General features: G+C 39.6%; 1 protein-coding gene across 2 annotated transcripts in view; it reads right to left on the reverse strand.

Annotated features, from left to right (window-relative positions):
• Positions 1-1,327: 1,327 nt before the first annotated feature.
• The window catches only part of LOC135109072 (uncharacterized), a 62,636-nt gene continuing 51,274 nt past the window's right edge, over positions 1,328-12,689 (reverse strand). For both annotated transcript variants that reach the window (XM_064020107.1, XM_064020108.1), the window contains 5 exons: positions 12,285-12,414; positions 8,993-9,138; positions 7,634-7,757; positions 7,276-7,431; positions 1,328-2,568 (listed from right to left, as the gene is read on the reverse strand). In XM_064020107.1, coding sequence (XP_063876177.1) covers positions 2,166-2,568; positions 7,276-7,431; positions 7,634-7,757; positions 8,993-9,138; positions 12,285-12,414 — 959 coding nt within the window. In that variant the 3' untranslated portion in view covers positions 1,328-2,165. The remainder of the gene's footprint in view (positions 2,569-7,275; positions 7,432-7,633; positions 7,758-8,992; positions 9,139-12,284; positions 12,415-12,689) is intronic.

A 12,689-nucleotide genomic window follows, 5' to 3' on the forward strand; every position in this document is an offset into this window, starting at 1 on the left:
GGCTTGCAGTGGGTGAGGTGCTATGCCACACAAGCATTTACCGGCATCGTGTTCGGCAGTTAAGGTAGAGAGGGAACTGCGATTTCATGTTTATATATATATATATATATATATATATATATATATATATATATACCTATCTATCTATCTATCTATCTATCTATCTATCTATCTATCTATCTATCTATCTATCTATCTATCTATATATATATATATATATATATATATATATATATATATATATATATATATATATATATATATATATATATATATATATATATATATATATATATATATATATATATATATATATATATATATATATATATATATATATATATATATATATATATATATATATATATATATATATATATATATATATATATATATATATATATATATATATATATATATATATATATATATATATATATATATATATATATATATATATATATATATATATATATATATATATATATATAAACCATTCGCAAGACCAAAATAGGTAAATAGCTCATTTTTCAAAGCCAGGGCAGTCAGTCATACGGTACCTCGACATGTCACTTGCCTAACACGATGTTGGTGAAGGAACCCTGGTAGCAGGAGTGGCCTCTATTCCCTGTTGAGCCCACTTTCCAGAGCGTAGGTCACTGACCAGCCCACTATCCAAGCAGGACAACTTCACCCGTCGCACTCTCACCCCGCGCTAAGTGACTTCTCTTTACACTAAATAGATTTTTTTACATCATCATTTATAAAAGTACACAGCTATGCCTAGACTGGGAACTTCCTTGTCTGTATTTTCATTCCATATAAAATGTCTTTCCCTTTGTCATAAGTGATGTTTCACTAAACTACCTGCACGAACTTGAACACAAATGGCTAAAAAAAAAAGGTTAGTTTCAAATTGGCTCTTAAGAGTACATCCACTAATTTTGGATTTTTTTTTTTAGTGCTGTTAACTGGAACATACTTATCACCTGTCTTTTACTTAAAAAAAAAATAAAATATATATATATATTATATATATATATATATATATATATATATATATATATATATATATATATATATATATATATATATATATATATATATATATATATATATATATATATATATATATATATATATATATATATATATATATATATATATATATATATATATATATATATATATATATATATATATATATATATATATATATGAAGTGCAAAAGTGATACTCTAAAAATTTTATATTTACACTTACATTAGGCATTTTCTGCTACAAAATCCTGCTGTACGATGAGTCTGTCCCGGTTCACGGCACGCGCTTTTCTTTCGTTTTCTGTTTCATGTAGTAATTTTGAGGAAGACTTACGATGCAAGACGAGGTGCCACCTATCAAGGCACAGCTGTGTACGCCTCGACAAGTACGAGTATGTACGTATATGGGTAATATTGTGCGTTTATAAAGGGCTGTCGGGTTCGTTCATCTCCGATCCCCATCATTCCTATCATGTATCTAAATGCAGCTGAGGACGCGGTGCCTCTCTGGTTGTTTCGCTCTGCTCCATTAGGCCTCCGATACACGAGCCAAATGTGTCGGGTGAACATGAATAGTATTATCTTCACTCAGATCTATAAAAGGTGTGTGTGTGTGTGTGTGTGTGTGTGTGTGTTTAATCTTGATTACTCGTGGCCGCCAGTTAGTTATATCCTGCCAGAAAGACCTTTGAGTTCACAAAGACCGATCGATGGGAAGGCTGAGACGCAACACACCAATATATGGTGAATGACAGTAATCAAAGTCAGTGAAAAATCCTTTTCAATTTGAATGTGGCTCCAAATTACACATGATGAAAGACAGGCGAGAGCCTGTTTTACCTCCACTGAGCTAATTAGCAATCTATTTGAACATGTGTGTGTGTGTGTGTGTGTGTGTGTGTGTGTGTGTGTGTGTGTGTGTGTGTGTGTGTGTGTGTGTATTCTATATATGTAGAAAAAAAAAAGAAAGAAAAAAAAAGGGCAGAGCAGAGCAATAAATGTATACAAAAGTAGCATGCCAGCCTTGATTTACATTTCAACACTACACATACCACGAAGCATCTCGGACAGAAACGGACGGACGGACAGACGAACGGAAAGAACCCGAGGCACCGCAACCACGGTCTAGACGGAAGCTAGAAGGAAGATAAAAAGACTGAGGAGAGTCATGGACGGCACTACAACTTTCCCGGAGCCACGGTACTGCTGACTTTCCGCCCCATAGAGACTGTTGCCCGCGAGACTGAGCGACGGATCGGAGGTGACTTGAGAAGTACTTGGGGTGGTCCAGGTGAAGCGAGGGGTGTGTGGGCTGCTGTGGGTTGGAGAGGAAACACCGCTAGGTGTTGCAGGTCCGAGATGGTTGTGGGAATCACCACTGCTGCCCGCACCGCTGTCCACACTGCCACCCGCACCGCCAAAAGCGCCACCGCCGTCCAGTCCCATGTGCGTGGCCTTGTCCGGAGCAATGGTGGTGGTTGTGGTAAGTGCTTCAAAGTTTCCTGGGGGACAGTCTCTCGAGTTGGGGCTGTGGTGGATAAGATGAAGGGATCAGTAAGACGTGTGTATCTTTTATATATATATATATATATATATATATATATATATATATATATATATATATATATATATATATATATATATATATATATATATATATATATATATATATATATAAAACAGTAATATACAGTAACCAGACCTGGTCCCATTCATACATGTCCAGTTTATCATATAGTTGATCCACATTTCTTGTTTCTGTCGTCTCTTACGCTGTATTCTAGATAGTTGAATTTTTTTTTTTTTATAGTGGAGGCGCTAGATGTATTAAAAAATAGCACTTTAGTATCTTTTCTTTCAGTAGTATTGATGCGCGCGCGCGCATGTGTGTGTGTGTGTGTGTGTGTGTGTGTGTGTGTGTGTGTGTGTGTGTGTGTGTGTGTGTATTTTTATGTAGGAGGGACACTGGGCATGGGTAACAAAAATCCAATAAAAAAGAAAAAAAAAAAGCCCACTGAGATGCCAGTCCCAGAAAAGGGTCCAAAGCGGTAGTCAAAAACTGAAAGATAAGTGTCTTGAAACCTCCCTCTTGAAGGAATTCAAGTCATAGGATGGTGGAAATACAGAAACAGGCAAGGAGTTCCAGAGTTTACCAGAGAAAGGGATGAATGACCGAGAAAACTGGTTAACTCTTGCATTAGAGGTGGACAAAATAGGGATGAGAGAAAGAAGAAAGTCTTGTGCAGCAAGGCTGCGGCAGGAGGGGAGGCATGCAGTTAGCAAGATCAGAAGAGCAGTTAGCATGAAAACATTGGTAGAAGACAGCTAGAGATGCAACATGGGAGATGAGGGGAACCCCCTAAAGATGTGAAGCATACTCCGTACATGGACGGATAAGGCCCTTGTATAGGGTTAGCAGCTGGGTGGTTGAGAAAAACTGACGGAGACGTCTCAGAATGCCTAAGTTCATAAAAGCTGTTTTAGCTAGAGATGAGATGTGAAGTTTCCAGTTCAGATTATAAGTAAAGGACAGACCGAGGATGTTCAGTGTAGAAGAAGGGGACAGTTGAGTGTCACTGAAGAAGAGGAGAGAGTTGTTTGGAAGGTTGTGTCGTGTGTGTGTGTGTGTGTGTGTGTGTGTGTGTGTGTGTGTGTGTGTGTGTGTGTGTGTGTGTGTGTGTGTGTGTGTGTGTGTGTGTGTGTGTGTGTGTGTGTGTGTGTGTGTGTGTGTGTGTGTGTGTGTGTGTGTGTGCACGTGTGCGCGCGCGCAGGCAAGAAAAGCAACTGCTGAGGTCTTCAGTCCTATTTAGTTTATTCAAAATCATGAAATATATAAGTAAACAATCCAAGTGAATGAGCTACTTTCTCCTTCATCACCAACACACCTTATAAATCCTGTCATATCTTCTCCCTCTACCTTCTCTACTTCCACCAGCACATTTTTTTTTTTTTTATGTGGGAGGGACACCGGCCAAGGGCAACAAAAATCTAATAAAAAAAAAAAAAAAAAGCCCACTGAGATGCCGGTCCTCGAATAGGGTCCAAAGCGGTAGTCAAAAATTAAAAGATAAGTGTCTTGAAACCTCCCTCTTGAAGGAGTCATAGGAAGATGGAAATACAAAAGTAGGAAGGGAGCTCCAGAGTTTACCAGAGAAAAGGACAAATGATTGAGAATATTGGTTAACTCTTGCATTAGAGAGGTGGACAGAATAGGGATCAAAGAAAGAAGAAAGTCTTGTACAGCGAGGCCACGGGAGGAGGGGAGGCATCCAGTTAGTAAGATCAGAAGAGCAGTTAGTAAGAAAATAGCGGTAGAAGATAGCTAGAGATACAACCCTGCGGCGATGAGAAAGAGGCTGAAGACAGTCAGTTAAAGGGGAGGAATTAATGAAACGAAAAGCTTTTGATTCCACCCTGTCTAAAAGAGCAGTATGAGTGGAACCCCGCCCCCAGCCATGTGAAGCATGCTCCATACATGGATAGATAAGGCCCCTGTACAGAGTTAGCAGCTGGGGAGGCGAGAAAAGCTGGCGGAGACGTCTCAGAATGTCCAACTTCATAGAAGCTGTTTAAGCTAGAGATGAGATGTGAAGTTTCCAGTTTAGATTATAAGAAAAGGACAGACCGAAGATGTTCAGTGCAGAAGTGGGGAACAGTTGAGTGTCATTGAAGAAGAGGTGATAGTTGTATGGATGGTTGATAGATGGAGGAATTAAGTTTTTGAGGCATTGAGCAATACCAAGTCTGCCCTGCCCCAATCATAAATTTTAGAGAGATCAGAAGTCAGGCGTTCTGTAGCTTCCCTGCTGAACTGTTTACTTCCTGAAGGGTTGTACGTCTACAAAAAGACGTGGAAAAGTGCTGGGTGATATCATCAGCGTAGGAGTGGATAGGACAAGAAGTTTGGTTTAGAAGATCATTGATGAATAATAGGAAGAGAGTGGGTGACAGGACAGAACCCTGAGGAACACCACTATTAATATATTCAGGAGAAGAACAGTGACCGTCTACCACAGCATCAATAGAACGGTCAGAAAATAAACTTGAGATGAAGTTGCAGAGAGAAGGATAGAAGCCGTACGAGGATAGTTTGGAAATCAAAGCTTTGTTGCTAAGGCAACAGCAAAAGTTTCACCAAAATCTCTAAAAGAGGATGACCAAGACTCAATAAAGAAAGCCAAAAGGTCACTAGTAGAGCGGCCTTGACGGAACCCATACTGGCAATCAGACAGAAATTTGTGAAGTGATAGATGTTTAAGAATCTTCCTGCTAAGGATAAATTAAAAACTTTAGATAGGCAGGAAATTAAAGCAATAGGATATTAGCTTGAGGGATTAGAACGGTCACTCTTTTTAGGAACAGGATGAATGTAGGCAAACTTCCAGCAAGAAGGAAAGGTAAGATGTTGACAGACAGAGCTGAAAGAGTTTGACTTGGCGAGGTGCAAGCACGGAGGCGCAGTTTAAGAGAACAACAGAAGGGACTTCATCAGGTCCATAAGCCTTCCGGAGGTTTAGGCCAGCGAGGCCATGGAAAACATTATTGCGAAGAATTTTAATAGGTAGCATGAAGAAGTCAGAGGATGGAGGAGAGGGAGAAACAAGCCCTAAATCGTCCAAGGTAGAGTTTTTAGCAAAGATTTGAGCGAAGAGTTCAGCTTTAGAGATAGATATGATAGCAGTGGCGCCATCTTGTTGAAATAAAGGAGGGAAGGAATAAGAAGCAAAGTTATTGGAGATATTTTTGGCTAGATGCCAGAAGTCACGAGGGGAGTTAGATCTTGAAAGATTTTGACACTTTCTATTAATGAAAGAGTTTTTGGCTAGTTGGAGAATAGACTTGGCATGGTTCCAGGCAGAAATATAAAGTGCATGAGATTCTGGTGATGGAAGGCTCAAGTACCTTTTGTGGGCCACCTCTCTGTCGTGTATAGCAAGAGAACAGACTGTGTTAAACCAAAGTTTGAAAGGTTTAGGTCGAAAAAAAGAGTGAGGAATGTACGCCTCCATGCCAGACACTATCACCTCTGTTATGCGCTCGGCACACAAAGACGGGTCTCTGACACGGAAGCAGTAGTTACGAGTATTTAATGGAAAATCAGCAAAATACCTCCTCAGGTCCCCCCAACTAGCAGAGGCAAAACGCTAGAGGCACTTCCGGTTAGGGGGATCCTGAGGAGGGATTGGAACTATAGTACAAGATACAGATATGAGATTGTGATCAGAGGAGCCCAACAGAGAAGAGAGGGTGACAACATAAGCAGAAGGATTAGAGGTTAGGAAAAGGTCAAGAATGTATCTCCAAGACGGTCAGGAATACGAGTAGGGAGTTGCAACAATTGCACTAGGTCGTGGAGGATAGCAAAGTTGAAGGCTAGTTCACCAGGATGGTCAGGGAAGGGAGAGAAAAGCCAAAGTTGGTGGCGAACATTTAAGTCTCCAAGAATGGAGATTTCCGCAAAAGGGAAGAGAGTCAGAATGTGCTCCACTTTGTAAGTTAAGTAGTCAAAAAATTTCTTATAGTCAGAGGAGTTAGGTGAGAGGTATATAGCACATATAAATTTAATTTGAGAGTGACTGTAGTCGTAGTCAGATGGTGGAAAACTCGGAAGATTCACGAGCGTGGGTACGAGAGCAGGTTAAGTCGTTGCACACATAAACGCAACATTCGGCTTTGAATTGAAAATGAGGATGGAGAAAGTAGGAGGGAACATAAAACGGGCTACTGTCTGTTGCCTCAGACACCTGTATTTCAATGAGGAAAAGAAGATGAGGTTTAGTAAAGGAGAGGTGGTGTTCTACAGATTGAAAATTAGATACAAAACCGCGAATGTTGCAGAAGTTCATGAAGAAAAAGTTGAGGGGGGGAAGTCAAGACACTTAGGGTCGATACCAGAAGAGCAGTCTGACCTGGGGACATATGTGGTCCCCTCCCCAGATGGGGACTCCGAGGCTGGTGTAGGGATCGCCATGATAATTTTGAATTTTGAGTGAAGGGTGTGTGTATATGTTATTAGGTGCTTGTAGTTTTGTGTGGAGGAAGAGAGTTGTCTTTAGAGGGCAGGCTGTGACTGTCCCCTTGTGCTGTGAGACACAAAGGGAAACGTTCAATGAGGTCACAGCTGGGTTTAATGATAAGTTCACAGAATCCTTTGATCCAGTGCTTTAGACCTCACTGGGAGTAATTATCGTTTCAGCAGGTGCCTACTGTCTCCTCCTGTGAGGAGGATACTCACACGAAGTTCTGACATTTCTGCAGGAGGTAACCAAGGGCACGGTCTAGTAAAGTGCGCATGAAGTGTGAAGGCGGACCGTTCTCAGGAGCTCCTCCCGTCCCGTCACACTCTCGCGGCGTCCTCTGCAACACGCACTCCCGAAACTTGAGGTGGGCGCTGTGGAGTGGTTATGGTGTCATGAGTGAGGGACCAAAAATATTGGAAGAAATCTAAGGTTGTTGTAGGAAGATATGGCGAACGAACGAAGTATTGCGGAAGGCTAAAACTGCAATAAACTTAAAAGGGATGCCAAAGTTTCGAGGTAAAACGGACAATAGTCACATGGATGTTATTATGTTGCTAGCCACTTTATACTCACCAGCAGACTTGAGCATCGGTGGCCTGGAGACCCTGCACCACGTCCGCCATGTATCGGTACTGACCCCCACAGAGGGAACTGTTCGTGGATACTCTTCTCAAGCACGGTGCGTTGCCCATGTACGCTGTAAAGATGAAGAAACACGTACTTCTAGGACACACACACACACATACACACACACACACACACACACACACACACACACACGCGCGAGGATACAACAGGAAATTGTAGATAAAAAAAAAGTATAGAAAACATTTAAAATTCTAAATCTTACTTCTCATCCCCTGCACCTTTACAATGAATATAGCTGCATGAGAGAGCTAACAAATCTGCCTTCACCGCACTTATGAAGTTAACTTCCAGACAAGCGACTCTGCAGAAAAGATGGCCACTCTATGCTATGCTACACTATCAATAGATACCAGAAAAAGATAACGGCACCCAGACGACTGCAGCTGTACGTAATATATGTGACTTGTAACCACTCCATTACACATGCAATACTACTATACTAGTTACTATTGATCTTTCTTTTGCAAGAATGAATTAACTATTGGGTGAATATTTCTTATAGTCTATTTTTTACTTTGTCGCAGTAACTGGGGATGTGACATGAAGACGAGAATACTTTGTCACGATGACTTAGTTTTTTCTTTGGGTATCCCAATCTCATCTCTCACGATGGTGGTTGTGAATAAATGTGTCCTTCAGAGAAGAGAGACTGCATGAAAGGCAGAAGACAAAACCATGGAAAAAGATTTATCTCTGTGCGCTGTTCATCATCAGCTGAGAACCCCTAACATAGATTACACAACAAAATATCTTATAATTGGTGTTTTACCAAATGACCGAGACAAATAACAGTTCCTCTTATCCAAAAGAAGATAAAAGTTCGGTTTCTTCTACGTACTTATAAAGCACAGTCAAAAAGTGTGGGGTGCATATAGGAGAATAACTTCTGACAAGGATATTCGTAAAAAAAAAAAAAAAAAAAAAAAAAAATGCAGAGAATTGAGTCACTAACAAATCTTTTACCATAATTAGGCTTTCAAAGGAGACAAGCTTAAGGAAATTAAGCGTTTGATTTTACGTATACTGTGTATCATTATCGAAGGAGATTATCTATTTTCTTAATTTAGGAAGTTTCGGACTGATGCTATATTACGAGGGGAATTATGCAAAAATTACTCAAAGAAATGGGATAATTTTTCACAGCAAGAGTAGAATTAGTGACGCTCCATTAAAAATAAATAAGTAACTAAAGATAAAAGACGATCCATTGTATAAAAAAGGTTTGACTCTTAGTGAAATTTACTTAGGTAAGAATTATAAAGGAACATATCGTAATTTTCTTACCTCTCATATACTCGGGATCATTCATGCACAGCTCGTTAGCAGACTTGATGGAGCTGTCGATCACCTGGTAGAACTCCCGCTGCTGCGGCGCCGTCAGGTGGGTCATGGCGTACTCTTTTACGCAGTACACGAAGTTCTCCCAAAGCCTTCACGAAGAAAGTAGAGAGAGAGAGAGAGAGAGAGAGAGAGAGAGAGAGAGAGAGAGAGAGAGAGAGAGAGAGAGAGAGAGAGAGAGAGAGAGAGAGAGAGAGAGGAGGGAGAGGGGAAATTACATGACGAAAAGAGAGGTGTGTGTGTGTGTGTGTGTGTGTGTGTGTGTGTGTGTGTGTGTGTGTGTGTGTGTGTGTGTGTGTGTGTGTGTGTGTGTGTGTGTGTGTGTGTGTGTGTGTTTGTTTGTTTGTGTTTAATCTGGACATAACAAAAAAAAAAACTTATCACATTATTGATTGTGCAAAAACAGAAAAAAAAAAAAAAACTCAGTGATTCAAGAATATAAGAAAATATGGGACGCTGCAAGAAGCCATGAGGCCTACACGTGGCAGTCACTGTATGAAACATACCTACCTATGTTCACCTATCATCCCCGTCCATAAATTTGTCTTATCTTCTTTTAAAGCTCCCTGATGTCTCAGCACTAACAATCTGATTACTGAGTCCGTTCCATTTATCTCCCGCTCTATTTGAGAACCAATTCCTTCCTGTCTCTTTTATAAATCTAAAATTTTCAAGCTTGAGCCCGTTATTTCTAGTTCTATACTGATTACTAATCCTGAGAATTTTGCTTACGTCCCCTTGTTATAATCCTTATACCTACCACTTAAAGACTTCCATCAGGTCCCCTCTTAACCTATGTCTCTCTAAGGAATATAATTTTAATAGCTTTAGTTTCGTTTCATAAGGAATACCGTCATCCTCTGTATCCGTTTAGTCATTCTCCTTTGTAGGTACTGATTCTAATAGACCTATATCCTTCCTGTAATACGGGGACCAGAACAGCACACCATAGTCTAGATGCGCCAAATATAACTTTAATATTACTTCTGGACTTCTGCTTTAAGCACTCCTCTAAAAATCAATCCTAATACCTGATTTGTTTTATTTCTTAGACGGAGATCAGAGGTGACTATAACTCTTAAATCTTTTTCCTTCCCTGAAAATATCAGAGCTTTGTCGTTTATTGTGTACCTACTGTGTGGGTTCCTTCTACCTAAGCTAAATACTTTGCATTTGTTAATGTTATACTGCTTTTGCCATCTGTCTACCCATTAGTTCATCCTACCCAAATCTGCCTGCAAGGCGTTGGCATCCAAATCTGACCTAATTAATATACTATTTTCGTGTCATCCGCAAATTTACTAACATCCCTACTAATCCCATTACCAATCCAAGTCATTAAATTTATGGTATTTATAGGGTGTGGCTGCCTTTGTAAATTAAAACGGTGGAGATTAGTGAGTGGGTGTGGGAGAGGGAAGGAAAAAATGATTGAATAAAGAGGATATTCTCAGTCAATGGTTAATGGTGTGGTGTTAAGGGAGGATTAGTAACTACCTTTAATTAATAAGAAGAAGATAGAGTCTCAAGAGAAGAGTGGGTTTGCTGCAGAAGGGGATTAAAGCTCTGATCTCCGCCAGAAAAAGAAAAAAAAAGATACACAGAGGCCAGAAATAGGTAAAATCGGATATTGGGATTTATCTTTGATAGTGTTAAAAGTAGAAGTCCTAAAGTAATATTAAAGTTATATTTGGTGGTGGTCAGACCTCATCTAGATTATACTGTGGAGTTCTGGTTTTCATATAACAGGAAAGATATAGGCTTGTTTGATATAGTACAAAGGAGAATGACTAAAAGGATACAAAGGAAGTAAAATATTCCTTGCGAATGTATGTTGAAGTTTTCAAATTTACACTTCTTTAGGAGGCGTAGATTTAGAGTGGATCTAAAAGAGGTCTTTAGATGGTATTAGTGATGTAACAAGGATACTAGAAACAAAATTCTCAGGGTCAGTGATCAGGATAGGACAGGAAATAATGCATTCAAGCTTAAAAAAAAAAAAAAAAGAGGTAGGAAGGAATTGCTTCTAAAATAGAGTGGTATATGAATGGAATGGACTAAGTCATCAAATTGCCAGTGTTGAATCATTAGGGGCTTTGAAAGAACATTAGATAAATTCATGGATTAATATGATGGGAATATAGGTACGTACATACGTACGAACACGTCAGTTTGATACGGGAACTACAACGTGTGGGCCAGATGGCTTCTTGCAACTTCCCTTATTTTCTTACGTTCTTATGTTCTTAAAAGAATTGATGAGTTGAAGAAAATTGAAGCATGAAAAAAGATAGAAGGTGAATGAATTACGAAGATAAATGAATGGATGGATGGATGGATGGTATGTGAGGAGGATGTAAATGACCATGACACTGTTTGTTACATTCGATGAGTTCTATTTTGTATGCTACATATCTTTTTTTTTTTTCTTTTTATGTAGGAGGGGGCACCGGCCAAGGGCAATAAATTTATATATATATATATATATATATATATATATATATATATATATATATATATATATATATATATATATATATATATATATATATATATATAAAAGCCCACTGAGGTGCCGGTTCACAACAAGAGTCAGAAACAGTTTAGAATTTTGGGTGAAGGGTGTGTGTATAATAAGATGCATGTAGTTTTTGTGTGAAAGAGGGATAGGCTGTGACTGCCCCCTTGTGTTGTGAGACACAAAGGAAAACGTTCAATGAGGTCACAGGTGGGTTACTGGCGAGTTCACAGCCCCCCCTGATCCATGGGGGGGAGGGACCTCACTGGGAGTAGTTATCGTTTCGGCAGGTGTCTACTACCTCCTCCAAATATATGAGTCCATTCATTTGTTTATCAATCAATCAGTCAATCAATCATTCAGTCAATCAATCTGTCTATTTATCTATCTATTATTCAACGAGCCTCTCTCTCTCTCTCTCTCTCTCTCTCTCTCTCTCTCTCTCTCTCTCTCTCTCTCTCTCTCTCTCTCTCTCTCTCTCTCTCTCTCTCTCTCTCTCTCTCTCTCTCTCTCTCTCTCTCTCTCTCTCTCTCTCTCTCTCTCTCTCTCTCTCTCTCTATATATATATATATATATATATATATATATATTATATGCTAGTATATTAACCAATCTATCAATCAGTCAGTCGATTTATTTAGCAAAACGTATATCCATATAGCTACGAGTATGTATTGTACCTACATACCACCTGGCTACCAAAATATCTATCACATTTACTTGCACACGGCTTCGATGTCCCTGGTAGTGAGCGGGAAGATGTAATCTGGACTCTTGACCAACGGTTCGGCCATCCTGATGCAACGAGTCAGGTGCTGCGTGCCGTCCCCTTCTACTGACAGTGCGCCACCTGCAAAAATAAGTGAATTATTGCTACCTTCTCCATAATAACCACCATCAGCAGCAGCATCACAACAAACGTCATAGCTATAGCCATTATGAATCTGTTTTTCGGCACTGAGCAAGAGTGGCAGCGATAGGAAACACTAAAAAAAAAAAAGAAAGAAAAAGTTGGACTCTCTCTAGAAATCTGCATCTCTGCTTGAAGGAGCTGCATTGCGTAGGTTCAGGGGCTGTTTTGTGTAGATCAAGAACTCCCTTGTCTACCTCAAGAGCTGCCTCGTG

This window comes from Scylla paramamosain, chromosome 18, assembly GCF_035594125.1.
Source record: "Scylla paramamosain isolate STU-SP2022 chromosome 18, ASM3559412v1, whole genome shotgun sequence".
In the NCBI taxonomy this organism is placed as follows: domain Eukaryota; kingdom Metazoa; phylum Arthropoda; class Malacostraca; order Decapoda; family Portunidae; genus Scylla; species Scylla paramamosain.